Genomic DNA, 27,575 nt, shown 5'->3' with positions numbered 1-27,575 from the left:
TATACACAAAGCCTTTTGAGTTTTATTTGTTCCTTGGGCTGGAGATTCATCTTAACATGCATGCATTTTAAAACAGTAACAGGGTCTCGAACTGTTCCGAGCAGACATTAGACAAGCACAAGGGGCTGAAAATTCCTATTTTTAAAAAACGGAGGTCGCAGTGAGGAAACCGAGAAGTCACATAATTATGACGGGTGCTAGTGTATCCCGCTCCCCCACGAGGTCAGTCTAAGCTTTGTTCACACTTTCTGATGACAGTAATCTGACCTGATGTTCGGGTGTGCTGAGCAGCTCCGGCCCCCCGCTAAAGGCTGCTGGTTCACAACTCAAGAAACAGCTCTGTGCAGGGGAAGGGGGGTCCTCTGGAAGTTTCCTCCCCTGCCTCCCAAGCATCTCAGCATGACCCACTGGGGACAGCTGAGTCTCCTCTTCCCTTTGGAGGCACTATTCCTCCATGGCATGTCTCTTGAGGGAAGGTGGGCCACGTCCCTGCCCCCTGCAGACAGCTGGTGGATTTGGGGGCAGTTGTTCCAATGGGTTTTCCCTATGATTCCTGTGCTCAGGCTGGACCCACCCTCCCCACATTTCTGTCAAAAGGAAGTGAGGTCCCTAGACTCGGAGGAGCCACAGCTCTAAGGCCAGAGCTGTAAAGGCTGTTGAAACACACGGTCCCTTCTGGTCCCTAACACTTGAGTAGCTCAAATGCTAGGGAGTGCTGAAGTTTTTTCCCTCCCAACCTGAATTAGTAAAAAGACAACGGGGGGGGGGGGGGGGGTGGGATTGGCTGCTGAGAAAAGTCCCGGGTCTTTGGTCCACCTCCCCGGGGCAGGTCCTGGCAGACTGAAGAGGGGAACGTCATTAGGGTAGGAGTCTGTAGTCCCCAGCCCTGAGCATGACCAGGGGACCAGTTTGAGGCCTAAAGCACAGGCAAGAGCAAGGAAGAGGAGGAAGGGAGAGGGAAGGAAGAGCTGCCTGTGGTGGAAACTTAGGGGGTGTCACTGAGAACAGCCACAGGGGCGACTCGTGGCACCCGCCACAGACCAGTAACCCCTGAGCTAGATAAGGAGAGACGGAGTGCTGCTTCAGCTGCTCCTGGAACTGCTGGCTTCTGCCCGGGACCCCCAAAACGCAGGGCACAGGGAAGGAGCTTGCACTGGGGGACAAAGACTCAGTGGTTCACTAAAAGGAACAAGGGCCAGAGGCCTTCATCAAGTGGTCTAAGTGGAGTTTCCAGAGAACCCTCGCTTGGGCTGGGAGGCCTGGGAAATGGATTTCTCAGCCATAGGCTTCAGGACGGGAGAAGCTGTGAGCGGCTAGGCGGTCAGAGTGGGGAACGGAGAGGAACTGCACACGGGCTTCCCCATCCAGGCTCCACCCCGGCAGTCCTGTCCTATTCTTACACCCTTGTTCTTGGGAGACCCCAAACTATTCCGGGGTGCTGGGAGACTGCTGGAGCTTTTCCTTGGGGCTCCAGAGAGAAAGGCTGAGCCTAGTCCCTTGCCCTCGGATGCTTTCTACAGCCTACAGAGGGAAAGGTGGGGCTCAGAGAAAGGAATGGGGGCAGACGAAAGCTTGGGGACCAGTTCACTTTCTCCACGTTCAGACCACAACCCAAATATACCTGCATCATTACAAAAAGAGAAAGAAAACTGGTATAAAACAAAATAAACAGTTTTTGAACACCTGAATGCCAAAGGAATTAGAGGGCCAAACCCAAGGTTTTGAAGATAGCACAGAGAATGACCTTAAAAACCAAAAACAAAAAAACAAAAAAACCCCACCTCAAATCCACCCAACCACAGCTCAGGTTTTTGACCCAAACAACAATACTGTCAGAAAAACAAAAAGAGCATTTGAAACAGAATGCTATTCTCAAAATGTAAACAATATACCAGGAAAAAAAAAAAAGAAACCCACGAAAACACAAAAACTCAATGTTAAAGAAGTTAGATACCTGGTAGCTCATCTTTAACTGAAGGATCGTGTTACATTTTTCATACACATGATGGCAACATGATCAGCAGACCCAGCGCAGGAAGCTGCTGGGAGCCCAAGGCTGTGGCCGCGGCGGGGGGACAGCCCACCAGGCTCTGAAGACGTTGGGCCTCCTGAGGGGCAGATCCAAATTTTCATTCTTGATTAGGAGGTGGGGAAATCAAGTCCAGACGTTATTCCTACATAATCTCTTCCTAAGTCTGACTGGTTTTCTCCATGAGCCACTTTGTTCCAAGTTCTTCCCCAAGTCACTTGGTGGTCTCGCCCCTTCGTGGGGCCGGGGCTGTCTGATCTGTCTGCCTCTTCCAGAAAGGTTCCAGCAGTCCCAGTGGGCTCCAAGAATGTGGCCTCCCTTCCTCCCTGACCTGAAAGCTGTGGGTAGGGCCCAGACACGGTGCTGGTTCCTGCTCCAGGAGCTGAGCCTGGCCAGGTTTAGAAGGAGCCACAGGAAACCAATCCATTTGTTCCAAATGTTTCCACAGACTTGCTTCGCATGTGTGGGGTTATGTACAAGTTCCATCATATCTCATCCTAAGTCCCCAGTTCCGACACAGGGCTGTTTCCTTCCTAGCCAGACCAGACTGCTCTGACGGCGTCACAGGAGGACACGTGGCTCAGTCCTGAGTCCTGGGTCACTCAGCAGCTGGGCAGAGGCCCTGAAGGACGCTCAGGACGCCACTCCTGAGGAAGGCCGGGGGAGGCCGGTCTGCGAAGGAAAACACCCCCAAAGCCCGGGGCAGGCGATCCCAAAATCAAGCCTCCAGACTGGACTTCGTGGGTCCCCTCCTCAAGTGACTCGGAAATAACTTCAGGCTTGGATGCCACCCTCCAAGGTGGTGGTGGGGTGCACCCCCTGCAGGCCACGACTGTCCGGGCGACAGACCCACAGGCACGGGGCCTCAGGGGCGTCAGATCGTCTACACCATGGCCCTGGTGTTTGAAGAGGCTTCTCTGAAGGGAGGGGCCCGGGCAGGCAGAGATGTGGCCCAGCGAGAAGCTCAGCTATGAGGGAGGGTGCCCGGGGCCAAGGTCAGAGGGAAGTAAATGGATGGAGGACACCAGGTCTCATCTGACACCCAGTGGTGACTGGGGGTCCTGTTATCCGTAAAGATGTTTCCTAGTTCCTCTTGACCCAACAGGAGGCGGGCTTTATGGACAGGACATGTGAAGGCCAGGGGCCAGGGGCATGGATGATGTTCACGGGGTTCTGTGAGAACCTGCCGTCCGACAGCCCGGCCGCGACCCCCACCCCCGACCATCCCAGAGGATGAACTCACGCCCCTGGGAGATCTCTCCTCATCCAAGATGCCTGGTGCTAATCTGGAGCCTTCCTTCGGGAGGACAGCATTTACATGGAGGAATCCGGTAACATTTCACTTGGATCCGAGGCAAAAAGGAGGACATTGTGCACAATACTCCATAACATTCAAAAGTTAATCCAGACAAGATCCAAAGCAGCAGGGCTGAGGTGTCTGACCTCCTGTCCTCTGGCAACGGAGCATGTGGACCCTTGGCCGGGCCAGTGGGGTGCCCCTTTAACGGAAGGGAACCCAGAGCAGGGCAGGGATGGGGAGGGTGACGGGGTGATAACACACATCATTATAAACACCAAACCTGGAGCAATGAGATCGCAGAGACGGAACCCACAGAAACCCACAAAGTCCTCTCTAGCCCCAAGGTACTGTAAAAGGTTACAAGGGAACAAAAAGGAAACCCCTCTTCGACCTGGGTCAGAAGGGGGGAAAATCAAGGAGCGGAAGGTGAGGTGCACCGCGAGAGCACGTGTCCACGCAGCACCTCCCCTCCCCACCCCCACTGGTCTTTCTGTCCTGGGTGCCGGCTCCTCACCAAAGCCCTCCCCTCTGCTCCCCACCCTCCCCTCTGCTCCCCACCCTCCCATCCAGCCCAAATACGCCCTCTCCCTTTTCCGACCCCGACCCCACATCCGGCTCTCTGGCTCTGGCTGAAGGTAGAAGGTAACTACGTGAGGATGTTGGACATGAACTCGTTGAAGCGTTTGGAGTACTGCTCAGGGTTCACGGTCGAGATCTCCGCCCCTGCCTGTAACACATAGAGGCTGACTCAGGTCGAGCTCCCCACCCTAACTGGGAGGCTACTGGGAGGCTCTAGCAGGGAGGGGCCTGGGGATTCAGGAGCCTCTGGCTTGGAGTGAGAACGAGGCTACAGCCCAGCCTGGCAGGCTGCCCGGAGGAGCGGGTCCGTCTCAGAGAGGCCGTGGCCTGACTCCTGATTCACAACTCCAAGCCTGTGCCCACTGAAGGAGCAGCAAGGTGGTGGGGAGGTGGTGGACAGACTCGGGATCTCTGGGCAGGGTCCCTGTTTGGAGACAGGAGCTTCAAGTCCAAGGGGGAAAAGGATTCTTTGGGGAGCAGCGTGGGCACTTGAACCAAGCTGCTAGCTGCAGTGACACCCAGCAGCCCTGGGGAGAGGAGCCAGCGTGCTCAGCCCCTGTGGCCTGCAGACCAGTGGGGAATGGACGGGGCGGACCAGCTGGCAGGGAGAGCAGCAGGGGTGCCCAGGGGTGCCCAGGAGGTGGGGGGTGTGGGGCAGCAGAGGGGGACTCACCCCGTGTTTCACTGTCTTGGCGGCGTGGGCAGCTTTCTTCTTCGCGTCGTACGGCGTGAGGATATCAATGATGGCCATGAAATAGACCTCCTTCTTGGGGGCGCCTGCAGGAGAGGGGAAGCAGGGTAGGAGGAGGAGGGGGGGGGGGAACAACAGAAAGAAGACAGCTTCGGAAGCCTGCACACCTGAGACCCAGACCCATCCCGAGCATTCCAGACCTGAGGAGAGGAATGCTACTGCAGCCCTTCTCAGAGCCTTCAGAGCTCTTCTCTTGTTTGTGGACCGTCTTCCTACAGGTTTAGAACTGTGAACCAGGGCCGAACTCAGCCTCAGACATCCAGGACAAGCAGAGAGGGGAAGGAAAACCTGACAGGGAAGGACCCCAGGACCCCAGGAGCCAGAGTGACTGGCGGTGGCTCAGGAGGAGAGCCTGCGGGCAGGAAAAGGCCAAAGTCAGCAGAGAACGAGGCAGGGGTCCAGACACCCCGGGAGGCAGCTAAACAACGGGCCTGAAGGGATTGCAAGGGGGCCAGGGCTAGGCAGGGCAGACGCGGGCCCCTACTTACTTTCATGGCTTTTCATGGCATAGACATCAACAGAGGGGTCGAACTCCCCGGGGCCGAAGAAGCGGGGGAAGCTGAGGAGGTTGCCCGGGCTGTCGGGAGGCGTGCCGTAGGAGCAGAGCAGATTGCCCCCCAGCCCGTCGTTCTCACACTCCTCGTCCTCGGCCCGCTCCTCCACCTCCATCTCCTCCTGCTCCGCCCGGTCCACGTCGTGGATGCCCACCAGTAGGCTGTAGTCCATGATCTTCAGTTGGGCCAGGAACTAGGGGAGGTGCGGAAGGAGAGATGGGAGGAGAGGTTACACTGGGCATCCCTGGGGCTCCTGGAAAGGGGAGAAAAGGCACTCCCTTCAAGTCCATTCTCCAATTCTGAAACACAGGCGAGAACAAGCCATCAGAGTCTCTGCCTTGCGTGGGCTCGGTGTCTGGTGGGGCGGACGGCCACTCCCGAGGGCAAGGAGCTGTGGGAGCCCAGGGCAGCAGGGGGAGGGGTCTCCCTGGGGAGAGGAGGTGAGCCCGCCTGATGGATGAGGAGCGGTCCGGCAGGCAGGAGCTGCAGGAGGAAAGGCAGCAGGAAGGCCAAGAGAAGAGGCCCACGGGGTCTGGGATTGAGGGAGGCTGGGGCGAGTCTGAGTGAGGAACGGGAGGCTGCAGTGCACAGAGGCCCGTGGCCTTCAGGCCATAAATCACACCCACTGGGGGCCCGAGATCTGGTCTAGCAGGCTGGAGCCGGGATATTTTTTTATGATGAAGTGGGAAATAGAACAGAATATGTGAGAGGTCGCCGCGTGAAGTAGGTGGGACAGTGGTTCAGTTGTGTGTGTGTGCTAGGCTGGGAGGTAACACGTACTTCTCACTGAGGGCCACAGGCACAGTCCGAAATGCCACTAACTCAGCTTCCTTTACCAGTCAGGATAAGAACAGGGAGAAAAACAAAAAGGAAAGGGAACAGCCCTGAGATGAGCCAAGCAACACTCGAACCTTTTCCCGAGGGTCCGAAACGGCTGTGGCGCAGGGTTCACACCTGCATGAGGGTCAGTGTCTTGTGATTCCCAGGCTAGGACTCTGTGACTTGAAGAACGAGAAAGTATGGGGCTGATCAGACGGAGCCAGCCAGCCAGAAATCCAGCTCAGCGATTACTGAGGCCGCAGTCACTGGTCAAATCCTCATTGAAGCGGCCTGTGACCATCATGCAGCACATGCTGGGCACTCTGCCATGGTCACCGGGAAACTGTCAGACAGACCACGGTGACCAGCACAGCCCCACACATAGGCCCCTGGGGTTCTAAAAGCAAAAGCAGCCCTGATGGGAGAAGATCTGCAGCCTCTCCTCTAGAGAGAAAGTTGGGGAGCACCATGCCAAGCACCTCCAGATGAGCCCTTCTCAAGATCCAAGGAGAGGGGTCTGAGGTCCCAGAAGAGAGAAAGGCTATGACCCACACCCGCTCCTATCCATCTGAGAAGACTCAGGAAGAAACAGGCAAGGGAAAACAAATGAAATGTGTAAACTGCCTTAACTTCCTCTCAGGAGAGTAGGGAGAAAGGGAGGACAGGGAGGAGAAAGACTCTGAACAAACTGAGAGGCAGAATAAAGGCACAGACAGAGCAGGCAGTGACGAAGGAAAAGCTTCCTAGAAAAGAAAGCCGTTTGCAAAATCTACACACAGCAACAGCATTCGCAGTGAATGAGTCCAAGAGCGGCGGTTAAATTTTGGTGCGCATTTGGTCAGATATTAATCTGGGTGCATCTGTGACGGTGTCTGTAGATGAGATTAACATGTGACTCAGCAAACTAAGTAAAGCAGATTGCTCTCCCCAGTGTGGGTGGGCCTCACCCAATCAGTCGAAGGCCTGAGTGGAAAGAAAAGGGTGACCTTCCTATGAGTGAAAGGGACTCCTCCTGCCTGAGTCCCTTGGAGCTGGAACATTAGTTTTCTCCTGCCTTCAGATACAGACTAAACATTGGCCCGTCTAAGATCTTGAGCCTGCTGGTCTCTAGACCGAAACCACACTGTCTGCTCTCCTGGGTCTCTCCAGCCTGCCAACTGCAGCTCTGGGGGACTATCAGCCTCCATAACTGTGGGGGCCAATTCCTTATACTAAACATGGGGCTACCTGTCTAACTATTTACCCATCCATCCACTGGCACCATCTACTGGTCCTGTTTCTTTAGAAAATCTTACCTATTACACCAGTTGCCCTTTGATGGATGAACGGGTACACATATGATGCAATATTATTCAGCCTTAAAGGGACAGCCATTCTGAAAGGTGCTACAACACGCATGAACCTTGCAGACATTATGGTAAGTGCAAAAGCCTGACACAAGAGATAAGTACTGTGTGATTCCACTTACATATAAAATACTAGAATAGTCCGGTTCACAGAGATGAAAAGTAGCATGGTTCTTGGCAGGGGCTTAGGGAGAAGGAGAAGTGGGGAATCAGTGTGTAATGGGGACAGAGGTTCAGTCTGGGAAGACAAAAGTTTCTGGAGAGGGATGGCTGTCACAACTGCGCAACACGGTGACTGTACTCCATGCCACTGAGCTGTGCGTTTACAAATGGTTAAGATGGGAAATTTTATGTTATGTGTATTTTACCCCAATAAGAATAAATAAGAAAACACTTCCAAAAGTTTGTAGGATTTGGCCTTAATGAACAGCCTCCCAACTTATGGAAACAGGAGACACCGAGTTATCAAGTGGTCAGGTAACACATCTGCTATCTAGCACCTGTCCTCCCCAGAAGAACTTCTCTGCCTCGAGTCCCGCTCCAGCAGGAGGCCGCCGGGTGAGGGAAGAACCGGAGCCAGAGAAAGGCCTGGTTGGTGGCGCTCATGGCTGGCTTCCCTTTGCTCTGATGGCCAACACCCCCAGCCCCCAACGATGGGAACACCTGCAGAAAGGAAGTTTAGGGGTGTTTGAAAAAGGCGTTGGAATAGAACAGTGAGGGATCAAGGAAAACGTTCCAACTTGAGCTACAAAGACTACTGTTATGAACATGCTGCTGGTGATGGAACCCTCACTGGCACCCACACCAGCCTTCAAATCACCAGCCTTCCTTTCCAGGAGTGTGGAAAGTAGTGAATTCAGTTTTTCTTTTCTTTTTTTTAAAGATCTCATTTTTAAGTAATCTCTATACCCAACACAGGGCTCGAACTCACAACCCCCAAGATCAAGAGTCACATGCTCCGCCTTCTGAGCCAGCCAGTCTCCCCATGAATTCAATTTTTCTTAAGGTTTAAGAGGCTCCTGCTCTGGGGACAATAGGGGGCCCTCCTCAACCAAGGTGAAAATGAGGGTTAGTGGGGCGCCTGGGTGGCTCAGTGGGTTAAGCCGCTGCCTTCGGCTCAGGTCATGATCTCAGGGTTCTGGGATCGAGTCCCACATCGGGCTCTCTGCTCAGCAGGGAGCCTGCTTCCCTCTCTCTCTCTCTCTCTGCCAGCCTCTCTACCTACCTGTGATCTCTCTCTGTCAAATAAATAAAATCTTTAAAAAAAAAAAAAATGAGGGTTAGTAAGTACCTCTACGTCCCGTTTCAGTTTTTCCAGGAAGTTCTTTTTACTTTCCTCTCCCACATGCAGCTTCTGCCCTTCATTAAGGAAGTCGTTGTCTTTGAACGTTGGCAAGTCCTTGGCCTGGGAGAGCAATAGCAGTGTGAGGCCGGGTGGCCGAAGACACTCACCCCATGAGGTAAGAGGAAGGGTCCTCACAGCACAGAGGGGCAGCCTGTCCCATCAATGGGTCAGCGCAGGAAGCCGCAGTCCCAGGCCTCAGGCAGGCAGGGATGGCAACTAGGTGGCAAACGTCAGGCAGGGAGGACAGACCAAAGCAGGTCTTCCTGCTGAGCCTGGACTACCTCGGGACCCAGGCAGCCACACCCCAAGTGAGGCTGGCCAATGAGACAGAAACCGCCAGGCCTGCAGGACTGTGGACACACGGCAAGGCTGGAGCTCGAGGCCGAGGCCAAGGCCAGGCGGGTGCCCAGTGACACAGCCCCGACCGAGGGCGCGTGTGGGAACCAGGCTAGGGGCTGTGATGGAGGAAGGGCCAAGAAGACTGACAGAAGGTATTTCTGATTCCAAGCGACCCAGGCCACACTTGGATCAGTACCGGTCCCAGCATACCTTCTCTTTGTCGCTGGCTTCTCTGGCAACAGTGGAGCCCTGCAAGGACAAGAGCCGTCAGGAGAGATCCAGCTGAGGCAAACTCCGCTGGGCGGAAAACACGCACCCATCTTTGGGGAGAGGCAGCACGTGAACTGAAGGAGGCTGGTTAGAACCCTGGAGGGGCCAGGAGGCAGCAGCTTGTTCACGTCCTCTGCCACAGACCGCTGACAGAGCTCTGATTAGGCCTGAGCTCGAGCTCTGCAAACAGGACTGTACCAAGACTCAGTCCCTGCCCTTAGGGACCTCCCTTCCAACAAGGGAGACTGGCATTAACAAGTGGTTACATGATTAACTAATCCATTAATCACACTGGTGCGAGGTGGAAAACGGTTGGACACACGAGAGCAGGTGGCACAGGGGTGGGTCTGGGCTGGGGGCGGGCAGCGGTCCAGGCTGGCTTCCGGCAGGAAGTGACATCTGAGCCGAGCAGGAAGAAATCAGGTGGCGGAAGGCAGAGACGGACAAAAGAACAGGGAGGGGAAGAGGCCAGGCGGCCGTGAGAGGGGCTGGGGAGGCGCAGAGCACAGACCGGGCAGGAATGGAAAGGACAGCACTGCGGCTGCAGTGGGGGGAGAGACAGGGGTGTGAGGTGACAAGTCAGGAAGCCGGCTTCCAGAACAGTGGAGCGCCGTGGCTCCCAGGTACAGGTGTGTTCCTTTCCGTGTCTAGAAATGTGCGTGTGCTATCAGTCCGCAGGGCCTGTCCCCCGGCAGCTGCCCTCGGAGAGCACACACCCCCACAGGAGCTGAAGAACATCGACGGTGACATAAATAAGGCATGTTAAATAACCTCTTGTCCCTGTCACTTGGACTTCCAACAGCCTCTGACCCAGAGGAACTGGGCACATCAACTCCAGGGTCACCTGCCTGTGCTGAAACCCCTGCTCTCAGGCTTTCCCGTCATGGGGAAGCCTGCGGGGGGCGGGGGGGACAAAGCGCAGGAGGGCAGAGCCCGTTACCTTGAGGTCGTACTTGCGGTGTACAGTGAGGCGGTGACTGAACACGTTCCTGGTGACCACCATGTAGGTCTCCACGCCGTCCACAGTCAAGCGGTACATGCCCAGGAATTGTGGCAAGAGCGTGTTGCCATGACACTCCACTATGAACTAGAGCAAAGGGAGGAAGGAGCGGCGGCTAAGGAACGATGGAAGGCGCGGGACGGCTGGGGCTCTGCCCAGGCTCAAATCCCCCTGGGGAGGTCCAGCCTCTGGGCCAGTCGTTTTCAGAGGGGTCCTGTGAAGTCATGGGGGCTCCTCGGACTTAACGAGGCCACAGCCATCCCCACCCCCAGCCAGCCCTGCCAAGTGAGAGCTTTGGGTCTCCTATTCCTGGGCCGCCACTGAAACTTCCATGTGAAACCAGATTCTACTGCCGGAGATAAAGTGAGGCAGGCCTGTGAGCGGGCTACAGGGGAAAGAGGAGCGGCTTCCCCTCTGCCAGAGTTCTTAGCCATGCGGCACCCCAGAGGTTCCGCTCTAGCCCCGAAGACCAGAAGTCCCTTTTACCACCTCCTGGTGCCCCAGAGAGAAGGCAGCATTCCCAGGCACTAGGACCAGGGCTTTCGGAGAGCCGGCCGGAGAAAGGAAGCGACCCTGCCCAGCCCCTGGGGACCTCTTTTAGAAGAAATGCGGCAGGTGCTACGGGAAGCCACTTTCCTACTCTGACAAGAAACAGCTGTTCCGCGGGATCTGAGTGAGTGAAGAATGTGCCTTCACTCTTGCTTTTTCTCCTGTTGCAAGCAGGCATTTCAGCTCCACACCCAGCCCCGGGGAAGGCCAAGTGCTTGATTCTCAGGAGGCAGGGACCACAGCAAGGGGCCCGATCCTTCCCCAGGGCCTCTGTCCTCCCCAGCCACCCGTCCTCTCCCACCCAGGCTCGGGACTCACCATACCTGGTGGTATTTCTTTAGGATGTTGTGCATCTCGGCCACATCCTCACTTGACACGGTCTTGATGACAAAGCGTCGGTCGTAGGTGGTGAGGAAGCGCGTGCCACAGCGGCCCTGGCTGTCACTGTTGATGGGGGCGCTGCGCGTCACTGAGTTCTGAGGGATGGAGACAAAAGCGGGCTGATCTTGGGAGAGGAATGAGGGCTCTGACCTTTACTTGGGCCAACCACGTTGAGACAGGCGGGCCCTGACCCTCCCCTGGTGTCACGGGAAGTTCACTTCTCTCCCACAGGTCTTCCTGAAGGGTGACAAGAGTTGCTCCGGACCACCTGTTCCTGATCCCTGATCGGAGGGGCAGCGGGCTGGCTGCATCAACACTTCCTTCCTTCGGACCCGAGAATGACCCTGTCCACAAGATCCCTGCCTCAGGGATCCCTGCCCTGACCTGATGCCCACAGGTAACCTGACCTTGCATGAGCCATTTCACTTCTCCACTCCTGAATTTCCTGACCTGGAACACAAGGAGGCAGTCCAAGATGGTTTTCCCAGTTTCCTGGGGTGACAAAGACAAAGCTTAGGGACTAGTCAAGATGTCCAGCATAAAGCAGCAATGGACAGTAGTCTCTTTTTCCTGGACGTACCCCGGTCCTGGGAAACCCTTCCCACAGCAGACAGGTGCTGCTCTCCTCTCTGCCCAGCCCCTCTCCCCTCACCTCATGCTCTTGCTTGTCTGTGCAGAGCTATGAGGCAGTTCTGGGGAGCTTTTCTGGCTCTGCCACTGCTCCTCCTCGAGGCCCCATTCCCACTGGGCTCAGAGAGCAGTAGAAGCCTCTAGAGGGGGTGGAGGGGGAGGTGTGAGTCAACCAAAGGGATGTGTTCACCAAGCAGACGCTGGGAGAAGACCTTTGAAAGGCAAGGCAGAGAGGAAGCCCCAGCTGTCCCTGTTCCCAAGCAGACACATGTGGGAATCTGCTCGCAGAAAGGCCTCCTCTCTGAGCCCTTCCCTCGGCTCTTACCTAGGGTCGGACTCTCTGCCCTCCCCCGGTGCCTCCTCAGGAGACCCTGGGGGAAAAGAGGGAGTGCCACCCTCACAGGGAAGACTCAAGTCTGAAGTCTAAAAGGGCACCCCCAAAACTGAGTGTCCCCCATCCAGAAAGATCGAGTAGGCGCTACAGCGGAGGGCCTCACTCCCCCAGCCTGGTCCTCCTTCCACAAAGCCGAGCAGGCCCCCAGCCTCGCTGGGAAGCATGCTCCCATCCCTGCCTCGTTTCCAGGCAGCGGGCTCTGGCACTCCACGTGGTCAGAATCCCCTGCCTGAACACCGCCCGCCCTGCCTCTTTTAGTCGGGAGCACAGTCACTTGCCCACAAGGTTATTAGAGAAAAAAATGCGGACACGGAGAGGATGTGGTGAGAGCGCGGAGGGAAGGAGCCACAGCAGAAGACGGCTGAGCAGCCTCGGGTTGCAACAGTGACAGGTTATCAGAAAACCTCCAGCTCCAATCAGGTCATGGTTTAGCTCCGGGTTCGGTCCCAACAGAGGGGACTGGAGGCACCTCCCAGTACCTCTCAGGCACAGCTGTTCTTGAGCTTTCCGGCCTCCGCATCCCTGTGCCCTCCTCTTGGGGAGAGCATCTTTGCGGGCCCCCCTCCAGAGTGGACGGGAGAGGAGAGGGGTCTCACCCAGGTGCCTCCTGCTCCTCGGGACCTACTCCGTGAAAGGCTTGCTAGGACCCGGCCGGGATGCTTTACAGTACTGCAGATTTGGATACCCGTTTTAGACCGCACTAGGCCGTGTGGTCCTTCCCCCGCACCCCCTTTCCCAGACCACCGCAGGTCAGCCGAACTTTGCACTGCTAGCAAGGTGAAGTGGAGAATTCTCCCACCGTCACCAGCAGGCTGCCTGCCAGTGGAAGAAGGTCCGCAGAAGGTGCTAGGTGGGGCAGTGACAGAAACCACAGCCTAGGAGTCAGACGGTAATGTCCCCAAGACTGGGTGGGAGGAGCGCTCCAAGCAGGCCAAAGGCTGCATCATCAGCCCTGAGAGGGGGCAGTCGCTGGCCACAGGGGCCCCAGGGGAGGCAGCATGCACACCTGCCAAGGTCACACTCCCCTCCAAGTCTTCCTTTTCTACTCTGTCTTAACTGCTTTAAGAGGCCTCATCATCTGCTGGCAACAATACTCTCTTTTAAGAAGAAGAAGAGTTCCTGGGCTTAGACGGGGAACGTCAGACTGAGATGAGGCAGCTTCCACAGCCCATTCCCCTCCCTCTGCTCTGCCTCCCGGGGAGAGGAGACAGAGCACTTCTGGGCCCCAACCCCCCTCCCGGAGCCCGCTGGTACCGGGGAGAGACCCCCAGGATGGAGCAGGACAGGACAGGAAGACAGAGCACAAGAACGGGAGTCTTCCCTCTCCTTGTCCTGTGGCCTCCAGACCCCACTGCACTCCCTGACCCCTCCGACTACAAAGACACCCCATACCTGGTAATCCTGATCATCAATCCCAAACCTCTCCCGGAGATTCCGGAACACCATGGGGCAGTACTCCTTGAACTTAAAGCGGCTGGGGAGGTTCTCCCTAGGGCAGAGCGGAGAAATGTCTTTGTAACCCCTCCTCGTCCGCCTGATTCTTCATCCGAACTTTTCTGGGTTTGGGCCATAGGTCACCAGGATTGGAACAGTCTGTGGCGCTCAGAATGTAGGTTTCTAGGCCCCAGAAATTCTGGAGAGGAATCTGGAAATCGGTACTTTTAACAAACATTCCTGGTGATGCTGAGTGTGTTAAGAGTTTTAAATTTGGGGGCGCCTGGATGGCTCAGTGGGTTAAAGCCTCTGCCTTCGGCTCAGGTCATGATCCTAGGGTCCTGGGATCGAGCCCCGCATCGGGCTCTCTGCTCAGCAGGGAGCCTGCTTCCTCCTCTCTCTCTGCCTGCCTCTCTGCCTACTTGTGATCTCTGTCTATCAAATAAATAAATAAATAAAATCTTTAAAAAAAATTTTTTTTTCAATTTTTACGTCCCTGTGTTCATTTTGTAAAAATGAGTTGAGCTGTATCCTTAGGATTTGTGTACTTTTTCTGAGTGTACGTTCTCTTCTGACAAAATTTACACGAAAGGGGAAAAACCTCATCTGCTGAGAAGTGAGACGGAGCGTGGACCCCACTGCCCAAGGGCCGAGCTTACGCACGGGAGTGGCTGCGTGTGCACAGCTGCTGTGAGGCAGCTGGCAGTCTGATGGCTAAAAGGAGTGCCTTTTCTCAACCAGTTTTCTCCTCTGAGGAAGATTCTACCAACATGGCCTGAAGATGGTTACACCCACGAAGCCCCAGGCTTCCCTCCGGATGGAGGACGAGAGAGCTTTGGATTGAAGAGGTCCTCAGTCAGCTGACTGGGATCCCAGCTTTTCCAGAAGCCTTGTCTGTGGGCTGCCGGCACCAACTGCCACCCTTCCCGCTCCTTAGTCAATAAGCCACAGACTTCCAGGAGGGGAGAGGATAGCCCTGAAGAGTGGCCTCCTGCAAATCCTCTGTCTTTACAATGGTCCCCTTGCTCGGGGACACCCTCCAGGGACTACACTCCAGGATGACACACTTGGAGGGAATAAACAGCCGCGGCTTCTCCTGAAGGCAGGGGCCTCCTCTGCCTCCCCTTGGCACGGGCACTGTGGTCTAATAATTGGCACATCAACAGCCGTTGGGAGGACAAAAGGAATAAGGAAAGACAGAGAAGAGGCAGGATGCTCTGCTTTAGGCCAGGATGTCAAGGTGGAGCCTCACCAGAAGCCATGGACCCTGGAACAGGCGGTGGTGCGATGTCCCCTCCCAGGGCCCTGAGCCCTGGGACAGAGCCCCCTCCTTTCCTGCCTCAGGCCCAAGGGCTGTCTCTCCTTCCTTGGGGGTACGATACTGTGATGTGTTTGATCTCTGTTCCTGTCTGAGGCACAGAGCAACTAAAACCGAATTTCTGAAGTCATAAGAGCAATAAACATGTCTTTTTTAATTCCTAACAAGCCCCTTTCAACCACATCTGAGTTTATGTGAATAAGGTGACTTTTGGCGGAGGGGAGGGGTGCTTGGGTGGCTCGGTCAGTTAAGCGTCTGCCTCTTGATCAATCTCAGCTCAGGTCTTGATCTCAGGGTCATGAGTTCAAACCCTGTGTTGGGCTCCGCAATGGGTGTGGAATCTACTTTTTTTTAAAAAGGTGACTTTTGGAAAACCTCAAAGGTTCGGTGCTGGTTGGAACATTCAGTCCTACTCCCCTGACTTGCAAGGGAGGGGAGAGGGGCTGGAGGGTGAACCCATTACCAATTGCCAATGACGCATCAATCACACCTTCGCAACAAAGGCAGGGCTCTGGGAACTTGTGGGCTGCCGAACAGGTGCAAGCGTGGGGACGGGGGTGCACCCAGAGAGGGCGTTCCTGAGCTGTAGCCTTTATAAGAAACCAGTAAGCGAGTAAATAAACTGCTTTTCCAAGTTCTGTGAGCCGCTGTAGCAAACTAACCAAACCCAAGGGGGAACGTTGAGGGAATGTGGGACCCACTGCAGGCTGGTCACTGACCCAGGGGACGACCTCAACCTGTGATTGGCATCTGAAGACGGTGCGGGAGGGGGAGCTTTGTGGGGCTGAGCCTGTGGGGCCCAACGCTGAGGCCAGCCACAGTATCGGCTCCCCGCCCAGGACACCCCGCCATCCCACACAACTGCTCCACGTGTGGAAAATCCAGGGAAGTGCGACGTGGTAGCGAGAGGCGTGAGAGCAGAGCACAAACCCAGGAGTTTTTCTTCTACACGGGTGGCTGGCTGCTTAGCTCTGAGGACAGAGGGCTTCTGGAATATGATGTTATTATTACATACTATGGCAGGGAGAGGCCACTATGGGGTGTTTTCAAACCGAGCTTCCCCTTCAGACTAACAGTCTGGAAGTGGTGGGGCGACAGAGCCCAGCTGAAGGGGTGCCGAGGACTATGAGGCCAGGGAAGGTGGCGCCGGGATGCGAGCGCAGAAAGGAGGGGGTGTGCAGCAAGCGCCTCCCCGGGGTGGCCTGCGGTGGGCTGCCAGAGCAAGGCCTCCCGAGGCCTTAGGGCAGGACCCACCTGCTCCAGGTAAAATGGCTGCTCCAGCCCAGAGTCGCCCTCCAGACACCAGTGTTAGTCCCAGAAGCCACAGTGAACAAAAGTGGGAGGAATTACTTTGGAAGGCGCCCCTGGGCACCGTGCTCAGCCTTTGACCCCGGCCAGGAACATGTCTGGTAGCTTCTTGCCGCAGATGAAGATCAAGATAGGGCCACCGCTGTCAGCCTCCCACCAGACACCAGCTCGCTGCTCCCTAACCTGGCCCCAGATGAATCACCCTGGGTCGGGACACACGCCCAGAGGGACCCTGGAGACGGGCGGATAAAGGAGAATGACAGAATGACACAAAGGGAAGAGGCACATAATGAATGGATCTTCCCAGCCAGTGTGTCTGCCGGGAGAGCCAGGTGTCGCTGTCACACCCTGCCAGGTGCCAGCTTGGCACGGCCATGCGTGAGTTCTCAGCAGCTCTCTGCCTTGAGGGAAAGGGCTGTCCACAGAACCTGAGCCCACTCAGGAAGCCACTTACTTATTGAAGAGATGATTGTCCACCTTGATCTTGCTGTATGCTTTGAAGTCATCTGGCATTAGCATGACAGGCACAGGGACATTGCTCAACTCATTGATCTGTGAAGCAAGGGGAAAGGGAGAGCTTCTCAGCCAGGAGGCCACCTGCCTCAGAGACACAAGATGCTACAATATGAACACCACCATCTCACCAAAAGTATGTCCGTGGATTCCCTCCTTGTCTTTATTTCTGCCCTTCTCTTCAGAGAAGTTCCCAGTCTCATCTCTACCTAGTACAGAGATTCTCCCCACCTGATAAACTCCGGCTCAAAAGGCACCTACTCCATGAAGCTTTCCATGATTATCTAGACCATAAATGTTCTCTCTGACCCTGGGATTCCTGAGGTCGTGTTTGTCTCCATCCTTTGGCCATCGTACAGCCTCCCTCACATTGTGGTATTAATGCTTATCAACCTCACAAGCTTGCTAGACTCTAAGTGAGGCCAAGATCGTATTACTTACTGATCCTTGTAAGCCAAGGTCATCTAACTGATCTCTGGAGGCTCCAAGGTGCTTGGCCCCATGGTCTGCATATGGCAAGTATTATATAAATATTTGTCAAATGTAGCAGTAAGTGGATCAATGAATAAATATCACACAACCTATGTGGGTACTGAGGCCTTCAACATTTTCCTACCAACTGTGGGTCACTCAAGATGTTGGGCTGGGGTAGGAAAAAAGCTGGATGAGTTTGTGTGGGTGTATAACTCATCTCCAAAGTAAAGGATTAAATTTAAAGCAAGAAGAAGAGGTAGGCATCTGGCCACTGGCTCACTTTTCCCCTCCTGATTAAAACAGGGCCAGCTCCTCAAGCCATGTCCTGCCTTTGGCTGACTGCACGAGATGGGATAGAGTGCCTTGCCCCACCACAAACAAACCTTCCCATTGGCTTTCATTCCCCTTCGGGGAGCTGGAGGCTGGCAGGGAGCTGGCTTCCCATTGGCACAGAGCTGAGAGCATGTCTCCTGCCCTTCCCTGTCCCCAGCTTAGCCAATTAGTGGTCTAATTAGCCGCAGATGTCCTCTCCCTTCACAGCGGAGTATTTGACATTTGACCCTCAACCCAGCGGCCACTAATGCATTCAGGATTTACAGAGGAAACCCTAGGTCTGCCTTAATGGATGCGGGGGAGGGGACGCACAGCCTTATGTCTCCCGGAGACTTTCCTTACAAATCCTATTATCTCAATGAGGCCCATGTGGCAGGGAGGGAATAACTGAGACTCACAGGAGCATAAATGGGGGGAAAGAGCATTTAATTTGCTGCCCCTTTCATGCTCCAAACATTTTTTTTTTTTAAGGTAGAAATGTCAGAGGATGGAAGAAGTTGGGAGTTAATGCAGGATCTGGGCTGGGGAACCACACTTTCCTAGAACTGGTGAAAAACCTAACTTGCTCCCGTGGAAATGAAGGTAGGCACAGGCATGTAGATATCTGGGGAGGAGGGTGGCAGGGTATCAGCAGAAGCTGCCAGTGGGGCAGGGAGTCAATAAACTGCTGGCAAAAACTGATGGGCACAGACACCAGAGTATATCCTGCATATGAATTCCTCGAAGAGGGATCTCCAGTGAGAGCAATCCAGTAAGAAGCTGCCTGGGTTGGCCGGGGGCAGCTGACTGTAAAGAGATACGAGAGGTACGATTCTGGGGTGACACAAGTGTTCTGTTTTGTTTGGGGTGATCATTACATGATCAGATATACATTTGTTGAAACTCATCCAACTGGACACTGAAAATCCCCAGCATTTAGGTCTGTGGCAACCACCACACTGGCTTACTGGCCACAGGACAAAAGCCACACCATCTCCCATTTCAGGGGGTGCTTACAAGGGAACCCGACTGTGAAGTGCGTGCCTGTGGAGGAAACCATTCCGCTTCCTGGTTTTCCTGCCAAAAGAAACCATTCACGGGAGCTGTCCCGCTTCCTTTTTCCTGGCATATCTTGCTTGGCTCGGACAGCTGAAGAAGTTAAGAAGTTCACGGCTCTTGTGTCATCATCCCACTTTGCCAGTTCACACCTCCACACCAGAAAGAACACACCGCACTGGCTCGAAGTGCATGGTTTTATACCAGAACGTTCCAGGACGTACTACTCATTGATTCTGCATGAGTCTACAGTCCAGATTTGGTGCCAAGGCCAAAAGTACCAAATGCTGGGACGTCCAGGACGGAAGCCCTTGCCTGACAGGGTCAGCTATGCTGGGCCAGGTGAATTTTTCCAACGGCAAAATTCTATTCAAGAATGCCCCATTCGGGGGCGCCTGAGTGGCTTAGTGGGTTAAGCCGCTGCCTTAGGCTCGGGTCATGATCTCAGGGTCCTGGCATCGAGTCCCGCATCGGGCTCTCTGCTCAGCGGGGAGCCTGCTTCCCTCTCTCTCTCTCTGCCTGCCTATCTGCCTGCTTGTGATCTCTCTCTGTCAAATAAATAAATAAAATCTTTAAAAAAAAAAAAAAAAGAATGCCCCATTCATTAATTTGCTATAACTTCTGGTTCAGCCTACTTCGAATGGTTATAAGTTGGCAGATTTTTAGATTTCCCTCCATCTCTCTTCTTGACTACACAGCCCAAAAGCAGGAAATTTCTGAGAGAATTTTTGGTGAACAATCCATATATATGAACTATGTAGCCTTGTCCCTCATTTCTACAGGGCCCCATGCAGATGATTCACTCTAGGGATTAGCTGTACTATTTTTTTTTTTTTTAGCTGTGCTAACTTTTATAGCCCCAAAGAGTTTTATTCGATTTTAACTGAACAAGCACTTACTGAGATACCTACCACAGGCTTTAGTTCATGTTAGGGAGGAGGAGGTACATGGCGGGCGGTGCACACAAGAGGAATAGGAGGCTTATCCTCTTATCGGGGAGATGAGACAAACCCATGACACACAGAAACTCAAAGTCAAGTGGTAAACATGTAGTGCGAACACGGGGACAGACACATCCAGAGCAACAGAGGCTCAGATGGTGAGGTTAACAGAGTCACACAGACTCCTGGCTCTCACACATCAGGCTAGAAACAGGGCACCTCATGCCTCTCCTGGTATTGCCAAGAGCACCTGACACTGGACGAATCTACAACAAGATCATGTTACACCCCCACTTAAGGCCCGTGGCTCAAGTCATCAACCTTGGGGTAAAGTTTTACCTCCTAAGCCTGGCATGGAAGGCCCCTCCTGACCTGGCTCAGGCACCGCCGAACTCTATTGAGTTTACTTCTACTCAGGGTAGTGAGGGCCTTACTCTACACATGCCAGGACAGTGCCAGGGCCGGGGATCCAGAAACGGGAAGACATGGGCTCTGTCCAGCTGGGAAAACAGCAAAAAATACAGCGCGACGAGTGCTATGGAGTTAGAGTACAGGGAGGGGGAGAAACAGATGAAGAAATTGGTGCTGCCGGGGGGTGGGCGTCAGAGAGCCGCTTGCTAGAGGAAGCTGAAGAGAAATAAACACACGTGAGAAAGGCCTAGGATGGTAGTTCTCAAAAAAAAAAGAAAAAGACATGAAGGAAATCCCAGGCAGCGGGAACAGTCAGAACCAAGCCTCACAGCTGTGAAAGTATACTGCCCAGCTTAAGTACAGTGTGTGAGGGCAGTCTGGGGGGTGGCAGGGCAGGACAGAAGTGCTAGGGGGTGGACGAAGAGGACACAGGAAGAGCAGTGAATGGCCTAGTCTACTATCAATATTAATAAATAACAGCTGCTTCTTTTTATTGAATACCTGAAAGTGGCTGGGGCTTTCACATTACTATATATATCACAGAGAACACATATTCTGTGCTATTATTTCTAATGCTTAACTGCCACACAAACTGTTATTAATCTGATTTTGCAAAAAAAGTTTAGGATACCTTGCTCAAGGTCACACAGACAGGATATGCTGAGTCAGGGTTTGCTCCCAGGTCTGTCTGGTACCCACAGCTTGGCTCTGCGTACTATGCTGTGTGAGCCTTCTTCTGGATAGCTACCTTGACTAAGGAAGTGTTCCCCCTTCCTTGCCTCTCTCCTAATAATCTGCAAGGAAAGTGATTTTGCTCATTTTATAGAACAGGAAAATGAAGTTCCAAAGCTACAAGAAGGGGCAGAGCCTGGATGTGAACTTAGATCTGTCCACTATAAAAATCTAGACTTAACTGCACAAGAAATGGGAAGTGCTCTCAGGTTCAAATCTGGGACCTCACATGATCAAATGGATGCTTTAGAAAGGCATCCTGGAATCAAAATCAAGCAAGGACTGGACAAGGCAAAAGAAGCAGCACTAAGACCATTTATGCGGCCATTATAAAATAGCTAAGGTGACAGACTGTGGCAGCAGGGGCAGAAGAAAGGATAAAGCTAAGAGAATCCTTCAAGATCTGCCTAAACAACACCTCCTCTGTCACAGCAACCCTGTCTTCCTCTGTGCATCTTTATATCCCAAACAGCACATTCACTGGGGTAATGGTTTGCTCACATATTTCACTGTTGCACGAGGCTATGAGCCTCCAGAAAGAAGACATGATCTTATCCAGGCTTGTGCCCCTAGCACAATGACTGGCATATAGTAGGTGCATAATCAATGTTGGCTAGAGGGACAGATGGCTAGAAAAATGGGACTGAAGTATGGCTAACACCAGGATAAGGAGAAAAGAGACAGCAAAGCTGTTGTGACCATGCCAAAGACTCATACTCTGAAGGGTGAGAACAAAGGTTAAGTTGGCTGTGGAGGCTAAGACCTGACTTTTTTTTTTTTTTTTTTTAAAAGATTTTACTTACTGGGCCACCTGGGTGGCTCAGTGGGTTAAAAGCCTCTGCCTTCGGCTCAGGTCGTGCTCTCAGGGTCCTGGGATCGAGCCCCGAATCGAGCTCTCTGCTCAGCGGCGAACCTGCTTCCCCTTCTCTCTCTGCCTGCCTCTCTGCCTACTTGTGATTTCTCTGTCAAATAAATAAATAAAATCTTAAAAAAAAAAAAAAAAAAAGATTTTACTTATTTATTTGACAGTGATAGGGACCACGAGAGCAGGAACACAAGCAGGGGGAGAAGAACAGGGAGAAGCAGGCTCTCTGCTGAGCAGGGAGCCCAACGTGGGGCTCAAATCCCAGGACCCTGGGATCATGACCTGAGCAAAAAGCAGGCACTTAGCTGATTGAGCCAACCCAGGTGCCCTAGAAAGAGTCTGAAACCGCAGGGAGAAAGAAGAAACTTTATTTGGTAGACAAAGGGGAGTAACTAAGAGTTTCGAAGCATGAAAGTTCATGACTAAAGCGATGTTCCAGGAAGACGTGCCTGTCCTCTACTATCTAGCACAATCCTGGGCCAGCCCCCCTCCCCTTCAGCACAGTGCCCTTGTGGAATGCATATTCATCTAAGGATCACATTAAATACAACATATTCGGATGGGAAATCTGTTCGGTTTCACATCACGTAAGTGGTTTTTGGATTATCCACATGATTAACTCCAGGAGCCATCAGCATAAATAATAAGGAGGCTGACCAAGCTGAGTGAGAAATTTAGGAGCCCAGAATTCACTCTACGCTGATCCTACTAGAGATGAAAATTCAGTCACTAGTTCTAGTCTGCTGAACTTCTGATTCCAGAAACTTCTACTTCCGTGTCTGACCTTCATAGGCACCCAGGAGGCGTGGGCCAGGCATGCAGGTTCCCTGACTTGTCCTACGGTTCTGTGGGCGGCTCAGCGGCAGGCTGGCTAGCACTAACAGTCAGGTGTTACCTGCCCCCATCGGGAATCACAATGTCTTGAAAATCCCCAAGACCAAAGAAGTCCAAGTAAGAGCTCAAACTAGAGAGGAAAAGGGCAAGAACAGAGCCACAGGTGCCAACAAATTCAGTCCTGCGTTTATTCCTCCTTTTTCACACCACAGTTTTTCTTCTCTTCCTGTTCTCCGTGAGGTGGAAAGGCCTGGCGAAGGGCGGCCCACTAGAGCAGGAATATTTACTGAAGATTTTTAAAGTCGCAGAGCAAGAGAAAAAGGCAGGTAAAAGAGGTTCTGAGTCTGCACTATGCAAAGAAAATGCATGGACAGCATGGGGGGTGGAGTGTGGGAGAGAAGTGAGCAGACTTAAGAATGAATCTGTTCCTTACACCATACACAAAAATTAGTTGAAAATGGATTACAGACCTAACTGTAAGCACTAAAACTGTGAGTTAGGGACGCCTGGGTGGTTCAGTTGGTTAAACGTCTGCCTTTGGCTCACGTCATGATTTCCCTGTCCTGGGACAGAGCCCTGCATCAGGTTCCCCATACCCCGGGCTTTCTATCTCCATAAATCAATAAAATCTTAAAAAAAAATAGGGCACCTGGGTGGCTCAGTTGGTTAAGCATCTGACAGCTCAGGTCATGATCCTGGAGTGCTAAGATTGAGTCCCGCATCGCATCGGGTTCCCTGCTCAGAGGGGAGTCTGCTTTTCCCTCTGACCTTCTCCCCTCTCCTGATGGCTCGCTCTCTCATTCTCTTTCAAATAAATAAATAAAATCTTTAAAAAACAAAAACTGTAAGAGTTTTTCTTAGAAGAAAGTACAGGAGTAAATTTTCATGACCTTGCGTGAGGCAAAGTCTTCTTAGATATGACACCAAAAAAGCAAGCAAACAAAGAAAACACACAAATTGGACTTTGTCAAAATTAAAAGCTGAGCTTCAAAAGATACCATCAAGAAAATGTAAAAGATAATCCAAAAAATGGGAGAAAATACTTACAAATCATTATCTGATAAGGGACTTGTACCTAAAATACACAAAGAACTCATAAATCAAGGGGTGCCTGGGTGGCTCAGTCAACTAAGCATCTGCCTTCAGCTCAGGTCATGATTTCAGGGTCCAGGGATCAAGCCCCGCATCACACTCCCAGCCTCCCTGCTCAGTGGGGAGTCTGCTTCTCCACCTCCTTCTCCCTCTGCCCTTCACCCTGATCCCTCCATCCGAGCTCAAGCTCTCTCTCTCTAAAAAAGAACTCTTGTAACTCAATAATGAAAAGTCAACCTAATTAAAAATGAGCAAAAAATGTTTTTAAAAAATTGGACAAAGATCTTGACAGACATTTCTATGACGAAAATATATAAATGACCGGAGTGCCTGGGTGGCTCAGTCAGTTGAGCATGAGCCTTTGCCTCAGGTCATGATCCTGGGGTCCTGGGACTGAGCCCCATGTGTGGCTCCCTGCTCCACAGGACGCCTGCTTCTCCTACCTCTGACCTACCCTCTGCTCGTGCTCTCGCTCTCAATCAAATAAATAAATAAAATATTTTTTTAAAAAAGAAAATACATAAATGGCCAATAAGTATAAGTACATGAAAAGGTACTCAAAACCATTTGTTATCAAGGAAACACAAATCATAACCACAATGAGGTAACACTTTGCACCCACTAGGGAGGCTATGACAAAGACAGACAATTCCAAGTGTTGGCAAGAATGTGGAGAAAATGAAACCTGGTCTTTATCCTGGTGTTAGCCATACTTCAGTCCCATTTTCTAGCCATCTGTCCCTCTAGCCAACATTCACCGTGCACCTACTCTATGGCAGTCATTGTGCTAGGTGCATAAGCATGGAACAAGCACCCTGCTGCTGGTAGAAATGTACAATAGTGTCGTTACTTTGAAGAACAGTCTAGTAGGTTCCTATTGATTAGATACAGTTACTGCCAGCTGCTCCTAATCCTTGTGATGACCTGAGTGAAGGTTTACGCATACCTGGTTCCTAACCCCGCCAACAGGTCAGCAAGGCAGGTCTGCCTCCTCTGGTCTCCACACCCCTCTCAGAGGCAATCTTTTCTCTAACTCCAGAGCCCCTAAACTGTATTTCATCCACTAAAACACTGGTGTTCTCTCTTTACTAGTTCTCCCCTGACAGATCTAAAGTCTTCGTCTTCTTCTTCTTCTTCTTTTTTTTTTTTAGTTTTATTTGTTTAAGTAAACTCTAAATCCAACATGGGGCTCAAACTCACCGCCCACAGACCAAGAGCCGCGTGCTACTCTGAGCCAGCCAGGCACCCCGATCCAAAGTCTTCTGACTTCTTCGCCTGTTTCCTGCAGTCTCCCTCCACAAAGTCCACTGGCTGCACCTCTTGGCCACAAGAGGAGCTCCTGGGATGACATGGTGGTCAGTCAACCATGTCAGGAGAGTCACTGACTTCTGCCCTCCATAAAGACATATCCATCCACCATCAGCCATAGACTATCATGCCCTAAACACTTAAAGGGGTGAGCAACTAAAGAATCAAAAAAATGTGCTATCTGAAGCCTCAGACTGCAAAAAGTGGCAAAAGTGGGCTTCTGAAGGAAGGCAACCTCCCAGGAAGCCTGGCAATACACCAAGAACTATGTAGTCCTGACCCCCTTGAGAACTGCAAGATTTTATACCACTCTTCTTTCAGGGACATGCCTCCATTTCCCAAATGCAGGACTCTAAAGTACCAGACTTTACACCAGGCCCTAATGAAGCACTAATGCTTGGGGCCAACTGAGCTGCGTCCACACCCGAGCGTACATAACAAGACCATCATCCCTACTATCATGGCACCTGGCTGAGAAACGGACTAGGGACCAGGAGGCACAGAAAGCGACACCTGCCATTCAAGCACCACCACGAATCACACAGCCCGACATCCCAGACTGTGAGCTGCCTCTTCTGCTGCAGGCATGGGGGAGCTAATCCTCCAGCTGGAGCCTCCATTTCTCCATGTATAGAATCAGGGACCCAAGGTAGTTAGTGGCAATATTCCAAGGCAGGAGCTGTAAGATTCTCCACCAATTCTCTATATAGACAGGATGCTTTCTAGTGAGAAGCAGGCTGCAGGACAAAATCAAGGATTGACTTCCAGGCAGGGATACAAGGTCCACATTTTGATGACCCAGTTTCCCTCGAAATGTTGTCAGATGACCCCTGAGGCAGCAGGAAGCAGAAGAAAAAGTCTACTGGACTACTACCCCAAAGTCGCTTCCAGGGGTCTAGGTACTAAACCCACGCTACTCCCTTACCCTGGCCAGGACTCTCACCTGAGGGAGGTTCCTGAAAACAGTAACCTGTCTGAGACCAAAACACCAACAAAGACCTCACCATAAACGTGCACTTTTCCGTATTAGATTGAAGCTCTTCACTCTCTGACTCAGACTAAGGTTCATGGATCTCCAGCCAACCCTCTCCAGAGGTTTGCTCCTTTACAAAGAAAAGCAAAAAGCCTTGCTGGCCCCAGGCCCCTCTGTTATCATTTGGTCTTGTGGGCTATTTCAAATGCTCTGAAAAGTCAGGGTGCCTGAAGAACTGAAATGCACAGGAAACCCAAGCCAATAGTTTCATCTTCCTCATTCCAAACTTGTAGTTGGTGAAGTTGGGTGTTTCAGGTCCTTTTACTTCCTTTAATCATTCCTGGTGTAGGGAGTCACAGTGCAAATGGTCAGAACGCAAGGAACAAGTGGTTGTAAAAGAAAAAAGAAAGACCCTAAACAAACAGGGCACAAAGTCCTCCAGCTTAAGCACCAAAGCTGGGCTCCAAATTCCTGATAGGACAATCTCAAAGCACCCCAAGGGTCCAGGGGACCACTCTCTCATCCTAACCTCCGACCATTATCACACCTTTCATGACCTTACAACAGAAAGCTCAGTAAAAGAGAAGTCAGCGTCTTTGACATGAACATCATAGGAGAATGCAGGAAGGCACATTATTTCTACTATGAAAAGTCTTCCTTATAATCAGGCCTCACCTTCTCTCAAATGGTTACATTCTCTCTTCTCCCTAACCCAGGAAGACCCTGGTAAAGTGTCTGTGATTCAAGGAAGCCTGTGCTTCTCCAGTTGATACATCTTGTTCGTGAAGAAAAAAAGGAAACCCAGGGAGGATTTCCAGAGTCAGGGGTGAGGAGGTCTGGAGGATGGGAAACTTCAAGCAGTCGCACCAACCAAATAACCAGAAATAGAGGAATATTCAGGCAGGCCAAGGCCACTTGCCCTGTCAACTGGACAGGGAGCTGGCAGCCAGTTGAACGAACAAGGGGGGAAACACATGCAACAAACAGGGAGAGGGGATGAGAGCGATTCTGCCGCACCCAGGCCTTCCCCCTGCGCTCCAGGGAGTGCCCGAAGCGAGCAAGCCCAACGTAGGAAGCCAGAGGGGCTGGAGGAGAGGGAGGGGGCGTCGGCATACCACTGTCGGAGACACCAGGCCTCGCGTGGCGCGCGGGGAGTGCACACCCGGCCGGGACGGCGAGCAAGGGTGGGGTGGGCGTGCAAGTGGCTTGGCGAGAGGCTGCGGGCGTCCTCAGCAGGACCCGCGGGGTGAGGGCCGGGCCTGCGGGGGGGGCGTGGGAGCGCGCGGGGCCGCGCTCGGAGGGGCGCGCGCGGGGGAGCTGGTTACCGTGTGGTTCACCCCCCACATCAGGACGCTGAGGATCGGCTCGCTGGCCCGGAATAGCTTCACTTTCTGGCACACGAAATGCTTCTTCTTGGTCTTGGTCTTGCTGGCGCTGAGCGGCGCCACCGCCACCGCCGTGGTGCTGGTGCAGTTGGACGACATGCCCGGGGCGGCGGCGGCGGCGGCGGCGGCGGCGAAAGGGGGGGGCGGTCGAGACGGCGCACAAGCCAGCGGCCCCAGGCCTCCCCGGGACCGATCCCCACCCCCGCTCCCTCAACGCGCCATGGTCGCGCCCGTCCCGTTACCTCCCCACCCCGCCCCGGTGGTTCCGTCCGCCCCACGCCCCGCCCCCACGCCCCGCCCCGCCCCGCGCCGCTCCAGGGAGCCGGCCGGCTC

General features: G+C 53.1%; 1 protein-coding gene across 4 annotated transcripts; it reads right to left on the bottom strand.

The window, feature by feature from the left end:
• Window positions 1-27,482, bottom strand: PIP4K2B (phosphatidylinositol-5-phosphate 4-kinase type 2 beta). Of its 4 annotated transcripts, XM_059379553.1 has the most exons (11): window positions 27,183-27,254; window positions 26,533-26,632; window positions 16,801-16,898; window positions 13,679-13,775; window positions 11,205-11,357; window positions 10,273-10,419; window positions 9,273-9,311; window positions 8,670-8,783; window positions 5,148-5,406; window positions 4,582-4,685; window positions 1-4,056 (listed from the first exon to the last, which is right to left on the bottom strand). In XM_059379553.1, the coding sequence occupies exons 3-11, from the start codon at window positions 16,863-16,865 to the stop codon at window positions 3,976-3,978; spliced, it is 1,059 nt and encodes a 352-aa protein (XP_059235536.1). In that variant the 5' UTR covers window positions 16,866-16,898; window positions 26,533-26,632; window positions 27,183-27,254; the 3' UTR covers window positions 1-3,975. The 4 variants fall into 4 exon arrangements, with proteins under 4 accessions (XP_059235536.1, XP_059235533.1, XP_059235535.1 ...); XM_059379550.1 differs by lacking the exon at window positions 26,533-26,632 and having other exon boundaries at window positions 27,183-27,482; XM_059379552.1 differs by lacking the exons at window positions 26,533-26,632; window positions 27,183-27,254 and adding an exon at window positions 26,973-27,099.
• Between the last annotated feature and the right edge of the window lie 93 nt (window positions 27,483-27,575).

Source organism: Mustela nigripes, chromosome 16, assembly GCF_022355385.1.
Source record: "Mustela nigripes isolate SB6536 chromosome 16, MUSNIG.SB6536, whole genome shotgun sequence".
Taxonomy (NCBI): Eukaryota; Metazoa; Chordata; class Mammalia; order Carnivora; family Mustelidae; genus Mustela; species Mustela nigripes.
The sequence above is the reverse complement of the archived record's forward strand: the minus strand, read 5'-3'. Positions and strand labels throughout refer to the sequence as shown.